The sequence below is a fragment of the Coregonus lavaretus genome, assembly GCF_964263955.1.
Source record: "Coregonus lavaretus genome assembly, chromosome: 22".
Classification (NCBI taxonomy): domain Eukaryota; kingdom Metazoa; phylum Chordata; class Actinopteri; order Salmoniformes; family Salmonidae; genus Coregonus; species Coregonus lavaretus.
This window is the reverse complement of record NC_140009.1, coordinates 19,904,909-19,928,686: the sequence shown is the minus strand read 5'-3', so window position 1 is coordinate 19,928,686 and position 23,778 is coordinate 19,904,909. Positions and strand designations below refer to the sequence as shown.

The following is a 23,778-nucleotide window of genomic DNA, read 5'->3' as shown; positions in this document are numbered from 1 at the left end:
TCATCGCTCTCCTCAAATATGATTGGCTACCGCTTAGCCCATTTGAGGGCCAAACGGAGTTCAGTTTACCTTCATTTCTTATGCGCTTATCCTTCGCGTTGTCCCTGCCTTCGAAAGAGCATTTGGACGAAGGGCAGACCACATGCACTTCGGGGAAAAACGGATACTTTTGCAGATAAACATTTCATGTTGCTTAATTTGAATGGAAGAAGGCGCTATCAAGTCAAGTGGTGTCCAACCTACCATCAAACTGAACGGCCTCGTCTCGCGCTCAAGTCTATCTCGTTTGCTACTTCCTTATAGTTAGCTAACGTTAGATAGAAATGACAAGGATTTGAACTCTAGCCAGCGGTGGGTCTAAGTTAGCTAGCTAACTGAAAACGCAGTTACATTTAAACATTTTGAATAGTCAACGTGGCTTATATTTTAAAGTAGTTTCTAACGAGTTGGATAGCTGATGTCGCTAACGTTAGCTAGCTGCTATCTCGTTTCTTTGGGTTCCACTGCCTGGAAATATTGCTTGAATTTGCAACCAGCTAACGTTAGCTACTAAGTTTGACAGTTAGCTAGCTGTCATTTTTTAAAATCTCAGTTACTGTATTGCTTTCTTATGCATTACTCGAGTTAGTCGACTTCTAAAGTAGCTAGGAGGCTAAAGAAGCATCCTCAAACAAGGAAGTCATAATTAACTATGCCAGCTGTACGATTGTTTTTGTGCAAGACCATGCAATGAGAGCGTGACTCACTGGAGGCTTGTTTGCATTGTACGTAGTAGTTTGAGCTGCAGTGGACACGAGCAAATAGCACAATTTACCCTAAATACCAGTATTCGCAGCTTTGCCATCTTTTGTCCCGTATTTCGAAATTTAGGATAGATAGCTAGCCAGCTGACTCGAGGGCAAAATGATTCCAGACAAAGCACCGAAGGAGGACGTATTTCATGCAGGAGGAGACTTGAAGAAGGATGCTCATGTACCCAACTTTGAGAAGTACAAAGAACTCTACCTGAAGTCTATTGAACATTCAGATGGTAGGTTTATCTACAAATACACTTATCAAAGCCTTGTGGAAATAAAAGTATTGCATGAACAAACACCTTTAACTTATGCCAGTAGTAGGTCTTGTTTTACTTCAGACCCAAGTGTATAGATTTTGCCAGCATGTCTTTCAAATTTCTATGCTAGTGTGCATGTAACTCTACTCATCTTGCTTAGACATTTGGAAAAATCTTATTCTGAAGCTTTCCAACAACTGAACATGTCGAGGAAATGTGACACACAAAATTAATCTGCCTGACATTTCTGTGCTTCCTGGTGGTGGAGAATGATTGTCCCTATCAGCCACCTGTCATGGGGCATCATAATGGCTCTTCATTATGTTTCCTCATTCCAGAGTTCTGGGGTGACATTGCAAAAGACTTCTACTGGAAGTCGAAGCACACGGGCCAGTTCATGGACTACAACTTTGACGTGACGAAGGGGGAGATCTACATCAAGTGCATGGAGGGGGCCACCACCAACATCTGCTACAACGTCCTGGACCGTAACGTTCATGAGAGGAGGCTAGGGGACAAAGTGGCATTCTACTGGTGTGTGTGTCAAAAGGGGTTATGGAGGCTGTTAAAGCACTCTCTTGTTGGCCATTGTATGGTTCACTGCTTGAGGAGGATGCCCCTCTGGAACAATTGGATGGAATGCTAGGACAGGAGGCTGAATGCTTCTACAGTGATCCTCAGTCCTTTGTCTCTGGCCTTGTCTGAAATGACTAGTGCTCAAGATCTCCCCCCCCCCCTCTGTAAAGCTAGCCCCAAGTCAGATATGTCCCCATGAATGAATACTGAATCTATGAGGATGGATGGGCTTCTAGTGCTGGGTGGGTTATTTAGGGATGTGGTAGCTATTTGTGTGTTTTGTTGGTGTGAGTGAATAGGAGAGCTTTGAAGTTGAGACACACAATACACACATGCTCTTTGCTCACCCCATTAACCACACCACACCAGACTAGATAATTTAGACCACAGGGAGTTGACATCGATGTACGCTGCAGTTTTGACAATGATATGCTCTAGTCTCAAGTATATTTGTGTCTTGTCTTGCAAATTGTCGTGCATTTACCAGTTGTTGGCTAATGATGAACAGTATTGGGCTTACACTTGACTTGGACTGCGTAGGGTTACTCGGTGGTCTCAACTCAACTGATTTTAGAAAACTGACTTCTCACTACAGGAGGTGTTCTTTCTCACTAGTAGAATTTTGAAGTGTATTCCTTTCCGACAGGCTAGTCATTACAATTACTAAAGTTGGGAGAGAAAAAGGCCATGCTCTCTGCAGTCTCTTCCAGTGCTCATGACTCCTCAAGTGTGAAATGTCTGTCCTATCAGTTCCAATGTACTGTCAGCCTGTTCATACCATTAGTTTGGCCCTGCTACTTCTCAGCTTATTCAGTCCAATGTCCTTTTCTTTATGAAGTTACTTTTTAGTCTTGGGATGATGTTGTAATAGGCAAGCTTTTTGTCTGGGGCTAGGCTACTTTAGCTGTTTTGTCCCTAAATGATCAAATTTGTACTATAGTTAGTTTATTCTGTGTAGGTAGTAGGCAGGCCTGTGTTATTTTTTCTGTCATCTGCTAACCTCCACAACAGAGTTGGCATGTTTGTCATCTGTACTTTGACATCTTGAATGTGAGTGCTACGTTTTTTTCTGCTGACTATTTATAGGACTGTGTGTGTTTCACCACACTCTGTCACCACCATACGGAGAGAAACTGTTTGGATGACCTTGACCTACCAGCAATGGTGTAGTTTTCTGCTAATGAGCAGAATGCAGCTCACAAACATACATCTAAAAGGGAGCAAGGGCGGTCTAGTGAGAGATCCATGTTGTGTGAAAGCAGAGCTTTGCATGGGTATTAACCTCCTCGCTCTCTTGCCCATAAACCGTTGCGAGATAACAGTGGCCCTCTATACAGTATCTGGCAGGCCTATTGTGTTGCACAATCTAAATTCACAGCCAGACCCCCAAGCTCGGTCTTTCCTTTAGATTTCCTATTAGACATGGCTGCGTTTTGTTTATTAAGCAATGTGTGGCCTGGACTGGAGAGGAACACTTGTGTTAATCCAAAGGCTATTAAGTTTATCCTAAGTCTGTGCTGTTTGCTCAAATGCATTTGCTACCTCAAATTAGATAAATCCATTATTTTCTCTCCAACACTGATTTCTGTCGGGCAGAGTTACCTTGTTCATTTGAGTGTGAAGGTATGGCAGAGCAGCAACACACTTAGTGATTGCTATCCTTGGGCAGAATGTGGGCTGATTGGGTGAACTTGGTTACAGTGAGCTTTGCTCTAATTTTCTCAGCAGTCTATGGGCTCCTGTTATGGGCCAACTGTGTAAGAAGGGACACAGTTCTTTAACCTCTAAAAGTCTAAGCTGTTGGGGGGGGGGGACTAAGCTAACATATGGAATTGTTTCAAGATGGTCATACCATGGATGATTTAGCTGTTTGATTTTGAATTTTGGGACCCCTTTAGGATATATATATTTTAAAGTTATTTGAGATAATATTGAATTTGACCTTTACTACTATAGCCCATAGAAACGCATTGAAGTAACACATTCATAAATGGCAAACAGTCAAAAAATGTCTATCCTATACCTAGGAGATATAAGAAAGCTCAGAAAATAATGTCGTTTTTTTGGACACATACTTAACCCTTTATTTTTGTTGGGACAAAACTACCTCCATACTTACATTAGTTTGTATGGGTTACCTTCAGAAGAGTCCCGTGACTCTTGTGGGGGTGTAGAGCAAAACGGAGAACACCATCATGTTTGTGAGAGTCCCCTTTCCATAGAGTGGTCATAATAGTTTGTAGGCCAAACCGTTCAGACGTTACATATGTTTTCGTGAGGAGACCAATTCAGGATGTCTTATGGTCTGACGAACACCGCTGTAGCGCGGCCATAGGCGGATGTGTTGGATTGAGACGTAGCCCATGCAATATCTCTAGAGCTTAAACTGACGGTTTCTGATGGGTATTTTTGTATTCTGATACTTAGATTGAAGCACGGGCGTCGATCGACTCTTAAATATTAACAGAGAAACAAACATGCCCAGTAACCACACCATCCCAAATTCAACCTTTAGTGCACACCCTGCCATCTTAAGAGCTTGTCCTTAGTTTGCCAGTCATGCATTTTTAGTTTTAAACGAGATTCCAAGAGACAAACGATTCCACAGCTAAGGCACATTGCTGAGTAAAGCAGAGAGCCACAATGTCACTGTTTATTACTTCAACTGTCGGCACATGAGATACTTAACTAGAATTTGTCCACCTTGAATATTAGCTTTGTGAGCATGTTGGTGTGAGTGAATGTTTTGAGTCTGAGTATAAGCAGGGGTTTATTGTTACCTATCTTCAGATCACATTTTTGGGGGTTAAACATCTACAGTGCCTTCAGAAAATATTCATACCCCTTGACTTATTCCACATTTTGTTGTTACAGCCTGAATTCAAAATGGATTGAATAGGTTTTTTTCTCACCCATCTACACACAATACCCCATAATGACAAAGTGAAAACATGTTTGTAGAAATGTTTGCAAATTTATTTAAAATGAAATACAGATATCTAATTTACATAAGTATTCACACACCTGAGTTAATACTTTTGTAGAAGCACCTTTGTCGGCAATTACAACTGTGAACATTTGGGGATAAGTCTTAAGAGCATTCCACACCTGGATTATACAATATTTGCCCATTTATTCTTATTTAAAATGATTCAAGCTCTGTCAAGTTGATTGTTGATCATTGGTAGACGGCCGTTGTCAAGTCTTGCCATAGATTTTCAAGCAGATTTTAAATGAAAACTGTAACTAGGCCACTCAGGAACATTCAATGTCGTCTTGGTAAGCAACTCCAGTGTATATTTGGCCTTGTGTTTTAGGTTATTGTCCTGCTGAAAGGTGAATTCGTCTCCAAGTGTCTGTCGCAAAGCAGACTGAACCAGGTTTTCCTCTAGGATTTTGCCTGTGCTTAGCTGTATTTAGTTTATTTTTATCCAAAAGAAAATAAACTCCCTAGACCTTGCCGATGACAAGCGTACCCATAACATGATGCAGCCACCACCGTGCTTGAAAATATGAAGCGTGGTACTCGGTGATGTTGTTGGATTTGCCTTAAACATGACGCTTTATATTCAGGACAAAAAGTTAACAACTTTGTCACATTGTTTGCAGTATTACGTAAGTGCCTTGTTGCGAACAGGATGCATGTTTTGGAATATTTTTATTATGTACAGGCTTCCTCCTTTTCACTCTGTCGTTTAGGTTAGTATTGTATAATAATGACATTGTTGTTGATCCATCCTCTGTTTTCTTATATCACAACCATTAAACTCTGTAACCATTGGCGTCATGGTGAAATCCCTGAGCGGTTTCCTTCGTCTCCGGCAACTGAATTAGGAAGGACGCCTGTTTAATTAAAGACTTCACCTGCTCAAAGGGATATTCAGTATCTGCTTTTTTATTTTTACACATCTACCAATCGGTGCCCTTCTTTGCGAGGCATTGAAAAACCTCCCTGTTCTTTGTGGTTGAATCTGTGCTTGAAATTCACTACTCGATTGAGAGACCATACAGATAATTGGAAGTGGGGTACAGAGATGGGGTAGTTATTCAAAAATCATGTTAACCACTATTATGCACGCATGACTGTAAGTCGCTTTGGATAAAAGCGTCTGCTAAATGGCATATTATATTATATTATTATTGAACATGGAATGAGTCCATGCAACTTATGGAATTTGTTAAGCACGTTTTTACTCCTGAACTTATTTAGGCTTGCATAACAAATGGGTTGAATACTTATTGACTCAAGAAATTTCAGCTTTTACATTTTTTACAATTAATTTCTAAAATGTTCTAATAAATTTCCACTTTGACATTAAGGGGATCGTGTGTAGATCAGTGACACAATCCAAATTGTAATCAATTTTAGATACAGCCTGTAACACAACCAAATGTGGAAAATGTAAAGGGGTATGAATACTTTCTGACTCCTGTCCATTTAGTAAACACTGTGTTAAGTCATACAATTAAATAGAACACTACAATAGACATTGGCAACGTGACTAAAATTACGGCCAACTTAGTCAGGGAAACGGTGTTTCTAGAAACATGATATAACTCTGTATTATATCTATGTTGTTGGCCCCCTTACAGGGAAGGGAACGAGCCTGGCGATGAGATGACGGTGACATACAGAGAGCTGCTCCAGCAGGTTTGCCAGTTTGCCAACGTGCTCAAGTCCCAGGGGGTGAAGAAGGGCGACCGCGTGTCCATCTACATGCCCATGGTTGTGGAGCTGGTGGTGGCCATGCTGGCCTGTGTCCGCATCGGGGCCGTGCACTCAATCGTGGTGAGTAGCTAACAATCTACACCTCAACTATGTCTGGATTAGGCCTGTTTTTAGTGTTGTCAAGAAAAGAAAACGATGACTTTATGATCCTTTAAAATCCTACTTTGTCAAGTATTGTGTGCTATAGCTTGCAAAATAAACAAGTGTGACTCTGGGTGACAACATGAGGCTGTGTTTTCCAACATTAGGACTGTTTTGCTCAAATGAAGTCTGCTTCATGTTTTTGTTTCCTTTTCTTCCTTACTTCCTACTAGTATCGTGACAACCTTAAAGCCTATAGGCACATCATACCAGCCTGATTTTATACAGTCTTATGTCATTAAAGTGCACTTCAGCCACCTTTTTTGAATTAGTAGGTAAAGTGGCTGCATACCCATTTTGCCAGCTTTTACTCATACAGATTTCGAAAGAACAAATTTGTCTACCGACACCCTACAAGGCAAACAGAATAGGCAAACACTTTAGAGTGCATTCGCACACAATGCACAGTGTATTTGATGTGTGTATTTCTGTGTGTGTACTCTCCAGTTTGCTGGCTTTTCGGCAGAGTCGCTGTGCGAGAGGATCCTGGACTCCCAGTGCTCATTGCTGATCACGGCCGGTGAGACTGCGAACTAAACTGCAGTAATAATGAAACTCTTATTAGATTGGATTACATTGCCACAGATTATCCCCTGACCCCCTAATCCACAGTGTTAATTAGCCTGGTTTTATACTCATCATAGTGAGCCCAGCCCACTGTACAGGCCTACTGCATCACTGTACGGCTTTGGATTTGGAGTGACACTTATCGGAAAACTGCCATAACCTCTTTAGATGGGGACCCATTGTGAGTGACGGGTGTGGTCATGGGCAATTTTGGTCTATGGCTAAAGACTGTTACCAGGGGAATTAAGTGAATTAAAAACGTTGCACATTAGCGACACCCGTTGGATGCTGTTCAATTAGACTAGAACCCAGACATGCATTTAAGATGATTCGTTTGACATCCTGTCTATCAATCACTGCCCTGCCTTTCTCTCCTTCATTGATCAGTGTGCACTCTTTGAACTCCCCCACCCCATCATGCCCCCCTCTCTCAGATGGCTTCTACAGAGGAGATAAGCTCATCAACCTGAAGGTGATCGCTGACGACGCGCTGCAGAAATGCAAGGACAAGTAAGGACACACTTTCTATCTGACTAGCTAGTCGCGTATACACAATTCTACTCTCTGTTTGTCTTGATATTTACAACACATCCTTGCCAATAGATATCTGTATGTTTATTTGGAGAGGGGCATGTGAATCACGACTCTGTCCTTTCTTTTACTTTCTCTCTTCCTCTACTGTTTCACACTCCCCCACTCTCGTCTCTGTCTGTCAGGAGTTTCCTAGTACAGAGGTGTATCATGCTTAAACACCTGTCCAAGGAGGTGGAGGCCATTCCTCTCGGCTCCCTGTCTCCCCCTGCCAAGCGGCCCTGCCCTGACCTGCAGGTGAGACCAGCAGCTGAAGCTCTCCCTCACGCCCCACTGTCTCCACAGGGTTCTATTCATTAGAACATACCATAGAAAAACGTTTTGAAAATAAAAATGGGTGTTTATTGGACAAGTTCACCTAGTCCCTCCCTGTTTTAGTCAGTTTTTTCCGGTTGGTGCCTAATGAATACGACCCCTGTGTTCATAGGGAAGGTCTCTCACCTTTAACATTTGCTACTGTATAATTCATAAATGCCTTATTATCCCTTTAATGTTAACTCTGTACTATGTTTTTCACGTATCTCCAGAAACAGTCAACACGTTTGCCTTTTTCTCCTTGGTGTTGTCTCAATGTCATGGTTCAAATGACATGAAGCCACCCCTTTTTGATGTTTGTTCAATTAGGTCTAACCGTTTCCATTAACCCCTTCTAGCAGGAGAAACAGAAAGACAGAGTAAAGAAAATCCGTCCCGTCCCTCAGGTATTTCAGATTTCCCTGAGCTTGAATTCGCTCCATTTCTTTTCCTTTTCTTCTTAACACCTCTGTGTGATCTACTTCTCAGCGGTAGCCTAACCCTGGGGGTGGATCCTGTTACACACACATAGTAACACCCGAACTGCTGTCTTTAGAGGGTCTCTCTGTCTGAGTGTCTCCGTGGTCTGTCAGCTCACACCTGTCACTGGTCACGGGTCCCTTACCTGATCTCGACCTGGCTTTACTTTTGGCTATACTTAAAGCTGCAATATGTAACTTTTTGGACTACCCGACTAAATTCACATAGAAATGTGTGTTATAAATCTGTCACTCATTGAAAGCAAGTCTAAGAAGCGGTAGATGTATTCTATATGCGCTATTTCTATGCTTCCCGTTCTGACGTTTAGTTTTTGAGTGTTTTACTTTCAAACAGCTGAAAATACAATATTTTTGGTTATGGAAAATATATTTCACTGCAGTTTAGATGGTACAATGATTCTTTACACGATACTTGCTTGTTTTGTCACATACTGAAATTAGGCAAACTATTAGAATTTTAGCAACCAGGAAATGTCTGACTTTCTGCATAGTGCATCTTTTAAGATAATGATAAAATACCATTGTTTGAATTGACCTGAAAGCAACACTGGATACGTTTACATGCACACTAATAATTCTATATTAAACTGATTATGGCAGTAGGCAAATTATGCAATAGTCATGTAAACGCCTTACTCTGGTTATTTTAATCGCCATAAAGTCGAAGTAACCATATGCCGATTAAAACACCTGGTTTTCTGAGCAATCTTTCGAATGATTAAGACATGTAAACACCAGCGGTGTAGTTGATCTGTGCATGTGCTAGCACCAGCCGAGCGAGCCTCCCTCTTTAGCGCGAGTGAAGTGAGTTCGGAACAACTGAATAATAGCATTTTAGAAGTAGTTTTCACATACATGTCCGAACTCCGAATCAAATATGCTTCCCAAAAATAACGTTTTTGCTGTGGTAGAATGTTTATTTTGATTGGTAATTTTCTGCATTTGTCAGAGTGCCATCAGGTAGCCTGATTTCAGATGTGTCCATGTAAACAGGATTATTAGGGAAATCATTATTCTTGCAAAGCATGTAAATGTTTTAATCTAACCATTATATTAATCTGAATATCCACAAAAATCGCATTTGTGTGCATGTAAACACACTCACTGAAGGATGAACAATGACTAGAAGGTTTCAGATAAGGTAATTGACCCCTGACTCTCCATGTAGATGTAATTGATCTCTCATACTGTAAGTGGGGTCTTTCATTTCCTGCTTCAGATAATGTCTTTTTTAAAATCTTACTGGGATTGTGCACCACTCAATTTATTCAGTTTATTCAGTCACTCAGTTTATTAGGTACACCCCTCTAGTAACGGGGCGGACCCCCCTTTGCCTCCAGAACAACCTGAATTATTTGGGGCATGGAAACGTTCAATTGATATCAAGGGACCTAATGTGTGCCAGGAAAACATTCCCCACACATTACACCGCTGCCGCTAGCCAATACCGTTAACTGTAAACCCTAGACACTGTCATGCGTGACAAACCCAGGAGGCTGGTCACTTCTGAGATACTGGCACCGACGATCAGTCGCTTAGGGCACTCGTTTTGCCCACTTTATAACGTTCAATCGAACAGTAACTAAACGCTTCGATGCCCGTCTGCCTGCTTTATATAGCAAGACACGACCACTTGACTCATTGTCTGTAGGTGCAAACCATTTTTGTGAACAGGGTGGTGTATCTAATAAACTGACCAGTGTATATCAGTGTATATCAACAGCACTATCAATGTGATGCACATGGCATATTTCAGAAAAAATAGTTGCCAAAAAATGCAGGGCCCTACCCATAGTTTTAGAACATCTGTTCAGTGTATTTCATTAGCCCCACCCATATAGTGACCTTTAACACCCGAGAGCAGCATTTTAGGAGATTCATTTGATTGTCAACTCTAGAAGTTAAAACATTTAACTTCGCTCACCATTGTTTCACAGACTGTTCAAGTGTATACAACGCTGATTCACTTAGACTTGAAATCCCCGCACCTTTCTCTCTCTCGTTTTTTGTCAGTCTTAGCTCATCTGAGCGGCATATTTGATTTGAGCTAACATTCTCACTTCTGATTTAGTGATTAAAAGCATTTATACTTTTCTCCCTACTGCTATCAATTAGGCTTGGTTGTTTCACTTGACTGAATAGAATCAAAGATAGTAAGATTAGCCTACTTTTCTTTCTTGACGATGATCGTTATCAGAATGTCTTGATGTGGTCTCTCTCAAGGGCTGTAAAAATTCAGAGATCCATGTCACCCGGTCAGTCATTGTGTGGTTTTACCAGAGTGTGTGTGTGGTTTCGCCAGGTGCCGTGGAACCCTGAGGTGGATCAGTGCTGGCTCAGCCTGATGAGTGGTGTATCTGAAGAGTGTGAACCAGAGTGGTGTGACTCTGAGGATCCCCTCTTCATCCTCTACACCAGCGGCTCCACCGGGAAACCCAAGGTACACATGCTATGCAGCAGTGGCCTTCTGTTTCTAACTCGCTCCCTTTCTCTCTTCTCTCAGTTTGATAGATTATTGCACTCTGTCTTCACATGCGCATAAATGCTGCTGTCGTGATCATGTGTCTTCTAATCAGGGTGTGCTACACACGATCAGCGGCTATATGCTCTACGTGGCCACCACCTTCAAACTGGTGTTTGACTACCATCCTGACGACGTGTACTGGTGCACGGCCGACATCGGCTGGATCACGGGCCACTCCTACATCACCTACGGGCCCCTGGCTAATGGGGCCACCAGTGTCCTGGTGAGTGGGCGGCCACAGGCTTAGTATTGTAATTTAGGGGAGGAAGAGGGCTGTCTGAAATGGCACCTTATTCTGTTTGGACTCTCTCTCATATATATATATATATATATATCTCAGTTGAAGTCGGAAGTTTACATACACCTTAGCCAAATACATTTAAACTCAGTTTTTCACAATTCCTGACATTTTAATCCTAGTAAAAATTCCCTGTCTTAGGTCAGGATCACCACTTTATTTTAAGAATGTGAAATGTCAGAATAATAGTAGAGAGAATTATTTATTTCACATTCCCAGTGGGTCAGAAGTTTACATACACTCAATTAGTATTTGGTAGCATTACCTTTAAATTGTTTAACTTGGGTCAAAATTTTCTTGTAGCCTTCCACAAGCTTCCCACAATGAGTCAGGTTTGTAGGCCTCCTTGCTCGCACACGCTTTTTCAGTTCTGCCCACACATTTTCTATAGGATTGAGGTCAGGGCTTTGTGATGGCCACTCCAATACCTTGACTTTGTTGTCCTTAAGCCATTTTGGCACAACTTTGGAAGTATGCTTGGGGTCATTGTCCATTTGGAAGACCCATTTGCGATCAAGCTTTAACTTCCTGACTGATGTCTTGAGATGTTGCTTCAATATATCCACAAAATGTTCCTTCCTCATGATGCCATCTATTATGTGAAGTGCACCAGTCCCTCCTGCAGCAAAGCACCCCCACAGCATGATGCTGCCACCCCCGTGGGATGGTGTTCTTCGGCTTGCAAGCGTCCCCTTTTATCCTCCAAACATAACAATTGTCATTATGGCCAAACAGTTCTATTTTTGTTTCATCAGGCCAGAGGACATTTCTCCAAAAAGTACGATCTTTGTCCCCATGCGCAGTTGCAAACCGTAGTCTGGCTTTTTTATGGCGGTTTTGGAGCAGTAGTTTCTTCCTTGCGGAGTGGCCTTTCATGTTATGTCGATATAGGACTTGTTTTACTGTGGATATAGATACTTTTGTACCTGTTTCCTCCAGCATCTTCACAAGGTCCTTTGCTGTTGTTCTGGGATTGATTTGCACTTTTTGCACCAAAGTACGTTCATCTCTAGGAGACAGAACGCTTCTCCTTCCTGAGCGGTATGATGGCTGCGTGGTCCCATGGTGTTTATACTTGCGTACTATTGTTTGTACAGATGAACGTGGTACCTTCAGGCGTTTGGAAATTGCTCCCAAGGATGAACCAGACTTGTGGAGGTCTACAATTTATTTTCTGAGGTATTGGCTGATTTCTTTTGATTTTCCCATGATGTCAAGCAATGAGGCACTGAGTTTGAAGGTAGGCCTTGAAATACAGCCACAGGTACACCTCCAATTGACTCAAAGGATGTCAATTAGCCTATCAGAAGCTTCTAAAGCCATAATTATCTGGAATTTTCCAAGCTGTTTAAAGGCACAGTCAACTTAGTGTATGTAAACTTCTGACATACTGGAATTGTGATACAGTGAATTATAAGTGAAATAATCTGTCTGTAAACAATTGTTGGAAAAACTACCTGTGTCATGCAGAAAGTAGATGTCCTAACCGACTTGCCAAAACTATAGTTTGTTAACATGAAATGTGTGGGGTGGTTGAAAAACGAGTTTTAATGACTCCAACCTAAGTGTATGTAAACTTCCGACTTCAACTGTATATGTATGAGAGAGGGAGAGAATTTTTATGATTTAAATGTGATAAACTTATCGTTGCTATTTCCCCTTATATTGAAAGAATACTTTGAAATGTTGTGCAACAGGACTACAGTATTGTATGACCTTAAATAGGTCTAAAATGTCCATATTCCATTTTGACAAACGTTAAAGATGTTTGTTTTATAACCAAGTCATGGTTTTATTGACTAATCTCATAAAGCGTCTCATAAAAATGTATTCTGATCAAATGTGTGTAAACAGGAGGGGATGATCAAAGGGGATGTTATTTTCCACCTTTATTTCTTCCTGTAGTTCAGACAGCATTCTCTTTATCAGACAGATAATGATGACTTAGTTAGATTATGATCATAAGGTTGTGTTTACACCATCTGACTCGGTTTTGATGTGAATCTGATACGTGTTCAGTTCGAGGGTCTGCCCACCTACCCTGACGTGAGCCGCATGTGGGAGATAGTCGACAAGTACCAAGTCACCAAGTTCTACACGGCGCCGACAGCCATCCGCCTCCTCATGAAGTATGGGAGCGAGCCCGTCCAGAAGTGAGTCTCCACACTCTTTGCTCATTTAGCCTGTTTCTCACCAGGATCGTGTTCATTAGGGCACACTGTAACAAAACTCAGTTCTAATTGGACAGTACCTCCTTGTTTGACCCTGTTTTAATTTATTTCTGTCCTATTGAACTTGACCCAGGCCTGAGTATGATGGGGCTTCAAAGTACAGAAGAAGCGTCCCTGTATCTACAGATGGGGCTATTGAGTGCGACATCTACTTACATTATCCTTTAACCCTCTGGAGTCTAAGCCGGGGGGGGTCTACTAAGCTAACATATGGAATTGTTTTAAGATGGTCATACCAAGGATCATTTAGCTATTTGATTTTGAGTTTTAGGACCCCTTAAGGCCAGGGTCACTGGTCGATCTCGAAAGCATTCCTAGTCGATCGCCAAACTGTTCTGTAAAAAACCCAACGATAAGCCTTGCGTTCCTATTTGTCTCGGGCTGTTGGCAGTAGGTGCACCCGATTCAGCTGCCCTGCGCGCCGGGTAGGCGACTTGTTCCCATTTTGAACCATTTCATATGTCTGAAGTTACGAACGCTGCCATTCCCGGGGGAGCAAATCAAGTGCACTATAGGCCTGCCACTGGCCAGTCGGATGGCTCAGATTACCGTGTCTGCTTTTAAACTTTTAAAACCATGACTAGAGAGACTGTCAACAAATACTGCTGTTTTTGAGTTTGTTTACGTTTTTACTCAGCACTGTCAACACTTTCAGCTTCATACATGGATAAACAGTCCCAAAAAATATCAAAAGGAAGTTTGTTCTGAAGTGTCTCCTATATCTGAGAGACATATAAGAAGTTTAGTTAAATACATGATTGTCACGAGAATTTCTATCTCTAATTAATCAAACTTAATGCTTTGAATAATTCCCAGAGGGTGTAAGGCTCTGGTTTAATCATGAATTAAACGAAGGTCCGCAACCAACAAGAATGATCTGTATGTTTTAATCATGGAGAGCTCTCGCGCCAAAAAACATACATACAGCTTTTATATCCCTTGACACACAAAGGCACTTTGCTCCGGCCACCTTTAAACCGTTTCTTAGTCCCCTTCACCCTGGAATGCTTTCTCAACAGTTTCTAACTTCCTTTAACTCTAACACCGTTCACACATTTATACTGCATTTGTGGTGAAATCCTTTAGTCATTATTCTTAAAATACAAATTAATCTATCAATGATATCTCCATATTTACTTCCATTAATTTTTAACTGGTACTGAGGGACCTTCAGACTAGTCTTGTGAGGCTTGTGGGCGTCCTAGAGCAAAACATGTACGTGTTCATGAGAGATTCACCTTTCCACAAAGGGGTCACATTAGTCTGTAGCCCAAACGGTTCAGACGCTACAGACAGAAGTTGGCAGATCGGATGTACCGACTTCAGACGAGTCCTATGACTCTTGTGTGGGTCGTAGAGCAAAACGGAGAACACATCGTTTTCGTGAGGGTCTCATCTTTCCATAGAGGGGTCATCGTTCCATAGAGGAGACATCCTGACAAACACCGCTGTAGCTCTGCCACCTCCCGTCGCAGATGAGGAAGGGTGATATCGGCGGATTTAGTGGATTGAGACACAGCCCTTGCAAAAAAACACATCTTTAGCTTAAAACACATCTTTAGCTTTGGCTATTAGGCTAATTAGATTTCTGTGTGGCCGTGGACATCGACTCTAGGGGGTTAGCACTTCTACTGTGTATTAAGCCTGTTTTTGACCTCTGTATATTTAAGCAATAAGGCCCAAGGGGCTGTGCTATATGGCCAATATACCACGGCTAAGGGCTGTTCTTATGTGCGACGCAACGTGGAGTGGCTGGATATAGCCCTTAGCCGTGGTATATTGGCAATATACCGAAAACCCCGGAGGTGCCTTATTGCTATTCTAAACTGGTTACCAATGTATGGTCCTCTGTAGCTCAATTGGTAGAGCATGGCGCTTGTAACGCCAGGGTAGTGGGTTCAATCCCCGGTACCACTCATACGTAAAAATTTATGCACACATGACTGTAAGTCGCTTTGGATAAAAGCGTCTGCTAAATGGCTTATTATAATTAAAATGTATGTTTTGTCATACCCATGGTATACGGTCTGATATACCACGGCTTTTAGCCAATCAGCATTCAGGGCTCAAACCACCCGGTTTATAAACTGATATATATATATATATATATATATACACACACACACACACACAAGTGTTGGCAAATGTCTGCATGTTTGGTTCCGTCCTTTGTCTGAGGCTATGGGGGTGTGTCTGTTAACCCTTTCCCGCCCTCTGTGTGTGTGTGTGTGTCAGGTACAAGCGGGATTCTCTGAAGGTGCTGGGGACGGTGGGGGAGCCCATCAACCCGGAGGCGTGGCAGTGGTACTACAGCGTGGTGGGGGAGAAGAGGTGCCCCGTGGTCGACACCTTCTGGCAGACTGAGACCGTCAGTATTTCATTATTATTTTTCATTCATTTAGATTAACAAACACACATCAAAATGTAATGTTACTGAATAGATTTTATTGAACGGAGTGGCTGAATTGTCTGGACTCCTCTTCCCGATTTAGCTAACTAACCGAAGCTTCTGTGCATGTGCAGGACTCTCTATTTTACGCACATGTTTAGTCTCCTGCAGCGATGATCGGTCTTTGTCTGGTGTAGCCTGCCAACTTCAACATGTGGACAAAAGACTTGATCGATTGTACAACAAACTTCATTGTGTGTTGTAACAGTAGGCTATTACAAACATAAGCACGGCACAGACAGGCAGACAGAAGTAGCCTACATCCTAAATTGGCCTACCAAATACATATATTTTTTGAGTGTTGGTTCAAATCACTGGGCTTTTTGTTTCAGCTGTTCTGTAGGCTACATTATCATGTTGATCAAAAAAGCACAGAATGTGATTTGGTTCTTTAGCTCTCGGTAAGATCCTTCCGGTGGGTGCGGAATGGGGCGTTTACCTTCGGTCACACAGTGTCTGGATTTAATACGTTAAAGACATGGATGAGTTTGTTTCTGTAACTGTAAAAACTGAAATGTCTTGCACTGTGTCTGGTCTGACTGAATCTCTCTCTTCCTATTGGCTTCTGTCTCAGGGTGGCCACGTGTTGACTCCTCTACCTGCTGCCACGCCCATGAAGCCTGGCTCTGCTGTAAGTGTTGTTATATTGACAGTATCAACTGCTCCATTCCTGTTCACTAAGATGCTCCCTCCCTGTCATCATGTGGGATAAGTTGGTCTAAATTGCCTTCCGGTCTTTCCCCCTTTCTCCACCAGACGTTTCCTTTCTTTGGCGTTGTCCCTGCCATTTTGAATGAGTCTGGGGAGGAGCTTGAGGGACCAAGCGAGGGTTACCTGGTAAGACAACAGGAGCAATTAGTTATCCAGAAGTTTATGTAGAGATCTACCCAATGCTAAACATTAGATTCATTCTCACTCCAATATATTAGATTCATTCTCACTCTTACTGCGGTATGCCGTCGGCTGTCTACATTTGATGAATTGGATCTTCACTGCTTGTTTGACTTTGGACATCCTTGCTTCTTATCCCCCTCTTCAGGTGTTCAAACAGCCCTGGCCTGGAGTCATGAGGACTGTGTATGGGAACCACCAGAGGTTTGAGACCACCTACTTCGAGCAGTTCCCAGGATACTATGTCACTGGTGATGGTAAGATGAGTCTAACATGGCTAACACAGTCCTGAGCACCATTAATGACTGACGTTTTATACAATACCGCACACATTGAGTCTCATTGTGTCATGGACAGTTTGTTTTTGTTTTGTGTATACTAAATCAAGACCCTCTGTAGTTGGCATAGAAACCGCATTCATGTATTGCTGTTTTCCCCCCCAGGTTGCCGTAGAGATAAGGACGGGTATTACTGGATCACAGGGAGGATAGATGACATGTTGAATGTCTCAGGTGAGCACTTCTATCAGCTGGAGCTCTGTGAAATGTGATGTACATTGTGTTGGAGTGGTCTGTACTGTCAGGTCTCTTGTCCTGCCATCTACACTACTGCCAGTATAGTGCTCTAACCGGTGTTAGTTTATCTTGAGCTGAGGAAGATATCACTCAGTCTGCTGTTGTGAAATATTAGACAAAGGTAGTCTTCTAGTGATGCATGTAAGATAACTTTCTCTAACTTATGATTTACAGTAGAGATCAGTGGACTGTTGTTCTATATGATAATCCTGTGGGTTGTGTGTACATCAGGTCACCTGCTGAGCACGGCGGAGGTGGAGTCAGCCCTGGTGGAGCACGAGGCGGTGGTTGAGGCAGCGGTAGTTAGCAGGCCGCACCCTGTCAAAGGGGAGAGTCTCTACTGCTTTGTAACGCTTACTGACGGAGTCCGCTTCAGCTACACCCTGGAGGCCGAGCTCAAGAAACAAGGTACGTGTGTTTGTGTGTGTAAAGCCAACTACAGTACTGTCACTGAACATGATAAAGGGGATTGTTCTACATTGTCTGCATGCATCCCACAGGCTGACAATAGGTTTCTGTATTGGAGCTGATGACTAATGCTGTTTATCTGCTTTGACAGTGCGAGAGAAGATTGGTGCCATTGCCACTCCAGACTTTATACAGAATGCCCCAGGCCTTCCCAAGACCAGATCAGGTGAGAGTGTAGCTTGGTTATGATTGTTGGTTATGATTTTATTCTGTACGAACATGGTGAACACATGTAATGTTTTCCACTATGGCTTGATTTGAAAGGTGTTCTGAATGAGAGCTTGTAACTTCATTAGTGACTGACTTGCCTTTACTTCCCCTCTGTGTACACAGGTAAGATCATGCGGCGTGTGCTACGTAAGATCGCCCGTAACGAGCGAGACCTGGGCGACGTGTCCACGCTAGCCGACTCCTCTGTCATCGATCTGCTCTTCCAGAACCGCTGCTGTGGTGCAGTGTGAGATCACAACTACAGAGGAGGCCAGAGAGCCCTGACACTCTTACCGAGGCAAAGCAGGAAGGAAGAGGAGAATTTGCAGAATGAGATGTATAAATGTAACTGTAGAGCCTTCACTGTGGGACTCAGGCCAACACTGGGTTTAAAGAAACACAACAAAATCCCTCTAGTTTGTCAGGAGTTCATTTCTCCCCTCTTATAAAATACAGTTGATGTACTATTAGATTCAAACGTTTTTTTTAAATTCTCCATTTAAACTATGTAGACTTTTGTCCTTTCATTGGAGTTTGACAAAGGATCGCTATGCATGTTTGTCTGCGCGCTTGAAATGTTTTAAGTTGAGATGCATTTTTGACTCCCTGTCTGTCTTCTAGAGGTGCAGGGGGCTTGTTTGCTAGCAGAACTGAGCTGAACTCCCCTTTCCTCTGTTTAGACTGGGATGATTGTACTAGAAATAAATCCAAGGTCCCACTTTGAAGAAATATTACATTACCCTTTATATATGGTATGGCTTTGCTTATACGTTGAGTGTACTAAACATTAAGAACACCTTCCTAATATTGAGTTGCATCCCCCCACCCCCTTTGCCCTCAATTCGTCGGGGCAGAAACTCTACAAGGTGTCGCAAACGTTCCACAGGGATGCTGGCCCATGTTGACTCCAATGCTTCCCACAGTTGGCTGGATGTCCTTTGGTTGGTGGGCCATTCTTGACACACTGGAAACTGTTGAGTGTGAAAAACCCAGCAGCTTTCACCTGGTCAGTCTGTCATGGAAAGAGCAGGTGTTTCTAATATTTTGTACACTGTGTATCCTTTACAAGTTGTTTGTTTTAAAGTGGGACCAAACATAAAATGCAAGACCTGTTTAGATTTATTCTAGTGTTTTAAAAAAAAAAAATTTCATGGTGAAACTATCATTGTGCCAACATTGTGTAAAAACAACAACAAACCTGAAGCTATTTTGTTTTGAAAGCATTTGTCTGTATTACGTCATGTGTTTTTACGTTTTGCAGTTTTATCTTTTTGTTGCCCCTTTGTATCAAAGCGACATGCAATAACAGTAAATGGACTGACTCAAATCAAATCAAATCAAATCAAATTTTATTGGTCACATGCGCCGAATACAACAGGTGCAGACATTACAGTGAAATGCTTACTTACAGCCCTTAACCAACAGTGCATTTATTTTAAACAAAAAAGTAAGAGTAAAACAACAACAAAAAAGTGTTGAGAAAAAAAGAGCAGAAGTAAAAAATAAAGTGACAGTAGGGAGGCTATATATACAATAGAATAAAGTGACAGTAGGGAGGCTATATATACAGGGGGGTACCGTTGCATAGTCAATGTGCGGGGGCACCGGCCAGTTGAGGCAGTTGAGGCAATATGTACATGTGGGTAGAGTTAAAGTGACTATGCATAAATACTTAACAGAGTAGCAGCAGCGTAAAAAGGATGGGGTGGGGGGGCAGTGCAAATAGTCCGGGTAGCCATGATTAGCTGTTCAGGAGTCTTATGGCTTGGGGGTAGAAGCTGTTGAGAAGTCTTTTGGACCTAGACTTGGCACTCCGGTACCGCTTGCCGTGCGGTAGCAGAGAGAACAGTCTATGACTAGGGTGACTGGAGTCTTTGACAATTTTGAGGGCCTTCCTCTGACACCGCCTGGTATAGAGGTCCTGGATGGCAGGGAGCTTCCTGTGACTGCTTCCTGTGATCTGTTTTTATTATTTTGGGATATAAACCTGGGTTGTATTCACTACGCACCAAAAGGTAGAAAACAAGCCAACAGGGAGAGACTACTTGGACTTTACATTTTCTGTTGTAAAACGTTTAAAATGTTTTCCATTGCATGTTGGAGCGCTGTAATCGTTAAATTCCTTCAGCTGCGTCTCTCTCATCTCACACCTTTGCAGTTCTTCTTCTTCACCTTTCCTACATTTCCAGTAGCTGGTGCTATTATTACACAATACCTACAGTATACTGTGTTCAGTTATTAGCTAGAATCCTTAGTTGCTACATCCTTTTTTAAACATATAGATTAATGATGTGTATATAACCATTGAATCTTGAAAAATATAACTTAAAAGCCTCATGAGCTTTGTTCAACTGGCATACACCATCAGAACCCTGTACCTTTTTTTTACTGCAATGTTTGTAAACAAACACTGTATAGCCTCAACCTGGTTAAAACTATAATTGTTATATCAAGGATGGTAAGGCATTGCAGCCATAGCTCTATGAATTTGAGAGTGGTTCCATTTCTCCAGGCCCATCCCTCAACTTTTACTGAAACAAAGGCTATTGACTGCTTTGTTATTGGTTCTTTGGGTATCTGACAGAGAATGATAGAGGCTCTAGTGGCTGAAAGGCCATATTATCATGGGCAGCGCCATTGAGGGCTTCCACCATGTTAGTGTAGTCAACTGGGTGGGACTTCCAACTTCATTGGCTGATCCGTCCTGGTGACCTGGTTGGAGTCATGTCCAACCGGGTCATCAGGAGGGATCAGCCAGTCGTGAAGAAGAAAATGGACTACTTTGAAATGGAGATAGCCTTAATGGCGCTGCCCATGATGTCACGGACGCTATAATGGCACAGATACAAAGATGAGTCCTCTATCTATATGGTATCTGACTGAACATGACATGATGCAATGCATGGATGTAATGATGGAATTGTTAGTTCCTGAACCAGAATACTCTAGGTAGGAGACAGGAGTACCCCAGACACACCATAATTCCCTAATCAGCCTTACTGCTTTATGCTACGCTGCCTGTCAAAACATCTTTAGGGGCCTCTTCCTCTTCATCTTGTCGATAATTGACATTTTTCTGCAATATAGATATCGTTTTTCAAGGTCACTTGGATACATTATAAGACGAGTAATAAGTCCTTAATCGTTCCCTGTTTTTTTTGTGTGGCATCCATTGTTCATGTCATTTGACTGAATCATAAAATAAGTCTAATATTTGAAAGTGTGAATATATTAAAGAATATGCTGCTGCTGTAAATTAAATAATTCTGCAGAATTATTGTGTGTGTGTACTGTCTGGCTTGCTTGTATAATTGAGTTGTAGCTGCCCCATTATTGTTTGTATTGTTTGTTCATGCTCTGTTTCATCAACTGCCTATTTTACTGGAAGCCACCAGCCAGTATCCTGTAGAGTCGTGGATGAATAAATATATTAATGATCCACTCCCTCTTTATTGTGTTCTACTCACTGATGATTTCTTCTCAGATTTCTCTTAGAATGGAACCTGCCATCTGTTTAAGTGGAACCAGCCCACCCTCAAGATGGCAGTGTTGGAGCATAGATAAGACTTGGTAACTATAGTAGTATCATTTGTCATTGTGTGTAGACTGGAGAGAGGGTATACGCCACAGGAGGTTGGTGGCACCTTAATTGGGGAGGATGGGCTCGTGGTATTGGCTGCAGTGGAATGAGTGGAATGGTATCAAACACATGGTTTCCATGGTTTCCAGGTGTTTGATACCATTCTATTTGCTACATTCCAGCCATTATTATGAGCCGTTCTCCTCTCAGCAGCCTCCACTGATCTCTAGCTATGAGTATATATTGATTTTTCAAATATGGTCTTTCTATTGAGTCTTTATAATGAAGTACATACTTATCTAGTATAGGAAATTGATATGCACTTGTGTGATGTTGATCGGTAACATGAACCATTTGCTGCCCATGGGGATGGCGAGACGGAATAATTGATTCAGTTGTGGTTGGTTTTGGGGCAGGGGTTGGCGACGCTGGAATGTATGTATTAATTGTATTCATGTCCAGCAGCATGTGTTCATCATATATATCTTGATCCCTTCCTCCATCTCAGTTTTGATCAAGGATATGAACAGCCCTAATGACGCTATGGTCGTTCATCAATGAGACAGATGAAGCAAAGGGGTTTGTCCTCATGTTTTGGGGAGGTGTGTGCATGTGTGAGAGAGAGTGGCTGGGAGACCACATTATGTGTCAGGTTATTGTATGTCCAGGTCACCAAAATCCATACCTAGCTAGCGCACAGTATGGGACCTACAGTATCTGCCTCTATGCTTTGTCCTCCTTTTAGCATTCCCTCCACACATGAAACCTGAGCACCCCCAGGTTACATCTGAAATAGCACACTATTCCCTATATAGTACACTACTTTTGACCAGGGCCCATGAGGCTCTAGTCAAAAGTAGTGCACTATATAGGGAATAGGGTGTGATTTTGGACATACCCTCAGATTGATCCATTCTTCCATAGGTTCATCTTCTCAACTCTCCTCTGGTGATAGATACAGTCGATTCAGGTCAATAATAGTAGAACCTGGCCAGCCAGTCAAACTGCCTACTTGCAGTTTCTTTAATGGGAGGGAGCTGGTCTTGTCTGTGCTGCAGTATGTGTAGGAAGGGCAACTCCGCTGAGACATTATGTAAATCATAGGACACTCAGTCTCACAGTGTGTGTGCGTGCGTACGTGTCTCTGTGTGTGTGTTCCTGTACGTGTTTGTGTACTTGCGTGTGTGTATTGCCCATACATGTGTAATTTTAAGACTGGAGCAGGGTAAGTGTCAGTCCCCCACCATGGCCTGTTGATGGGGTCTGTCTGGGGGTGGCAGGCAGGCAGGATGAAGGGACAGCCCTGGGAGTCCCCTGGGTGTACTGGTTGGGCGTGTTGGCCCAGCTGTCTCAGCCGCTTGACCCCTGTGAGCATATGTGCAGTGGAGAGGCAGGCCATGGTTGTTTGTGCATGCAGTAGGCTGACCGTGACAACAGGAGGAGACTGGACAGGAGGAAGAGAGGAAGAGAGGGATCTAGAGGCCTCAAAGAGGAGGGAGGGGGAAGGGAGAGAGAAGATGACAGAGGAAGGGCGAGAGAAGGTGACAGAGGAAGGGAGAGAGAAGGTGACAGAGGAAGGGCGAGAGAAGGTGACAGAGGAAGGGCGAGAGAAGATGACAGAGGAAGGGCAAGAGAAGGTGACAGAGGAAGGGCAAGAGAAGGTGACAGAGGAAGGGCGAGAGAATGTGACAGAGGAAGGGAGAGAGAAGGTGACAGAGGAAGGATGAGAGAAGGTGACAGAGGAAGGGCGAGAGAATGTGACAGAGGAAGGGAGAGAGAAGGTGACAGAGGAAGGGCGAGAGAAGGTGACAGAGGAAGGGCGAGAGAAGGTGACAGTGGAAGGGCGAAAGAAGGTGACAGAGGAAGGGAGAGAGGTGACAGAGGAAGGGCGAGAGAAGACAAGCAATAAAGAAAAACATGTTGATTTGTGGAGTGTAAGACAGGAGGATATGAGGATGTAGGATGGACAAAGAGGCAGCGGAAGGGAGGAGCGAATAGAAAGAGGGAGAAAGAGAGAAACAAAGGGTAGGCAATAAGTAACAGATAGAGAAAGAGACATGCTTGACTCAGCCTTGATCCTGGCCTGGTCAATCTACTCTA

General features: G+C 42.7%; 1 protein-coding gene across 3 annotated transcripts; it reads left to right on the top strand.

Moving 5' to 3' along the window:
• The first annotated feature begins 35 nt into the window (after positions 1–35).
• On the top strand, positions 36–19,578 carry acss2 (acyl-CoA synthetase short chain family member 2). 3 transcript variants are annotated; one of them, XM_084187058.1, is made up of 19 exons: positions 45–351; positions 871–1,030; positions 1,393–1,588; positions 6,224–6,419; positions 6,948–7,020; positions 7,502–7,577; positions 7,784–7,895; positions 8,312–8,359; positions 10,755–10,892; positions 11,029–11,199; positions 13,294–13,427; positions 15,741–15,873; positions 16,529–16,585; positions 16,711–16,791; positions 16,994–17,102; positions 17,289–17,357; positions 17,652–17,828; positions 17,980–18,054; positions 18,222–19,578. In XM_084187058.1, the coding sequence occupies exons 2-19, from the start codon at positions 904–906 to the stop codon at positions 18,347–18,349; spliced, it is 2,100 nt and encodes a 699-aa protein (XP_084043184.1). In that variant the 5' UTR covers positions 45–351; positions 871–903; the 3' UTR covers positions 18,350–19,578. The 3 variants fall into 3 exon arrangements, with proteins under 3 accessions (XP_084043183.1, XP_084043184.1, XP_084043185.1); XM_084187057.1 differs by having other exon boundaries at positions 36–1,030; XM_084187059.1 differs by lacking the exon at positions 8,312–8,359 and having other exon boundaries at positions 231–1,030.
• Positions 19,579–23,778: the final 4,200 nt, after the last annotated feature.

What these genes read in the sequence shown, in the direction of transcription:
- acss2 (XM_084187057.1), top strand. Translation starts at nt 904, where the DNA reads ATGATTCCAGACAAAGCACCGAAGGAGGACGTATTTCATGCAGGAGGA. An exon ending in CCATGAAGCCTGGCTCTGCT is followed by an intron (nt 16,586 to 16,710) that starts GTAAGTGTTGTT and finishes TTTCTCCACCAG; the next exon opens with ACGTTTCCTTTCTTTGGCGT. An exon ending in GGCCGAGCTCAAGAAACAAG is followed by an intron (nt 17,829 to 17,979) that starts GTACGTGTGTTT and finishes CTGCTTTGACAG; the next exon opens with TGCGAGAGAAGATTGGTGCC.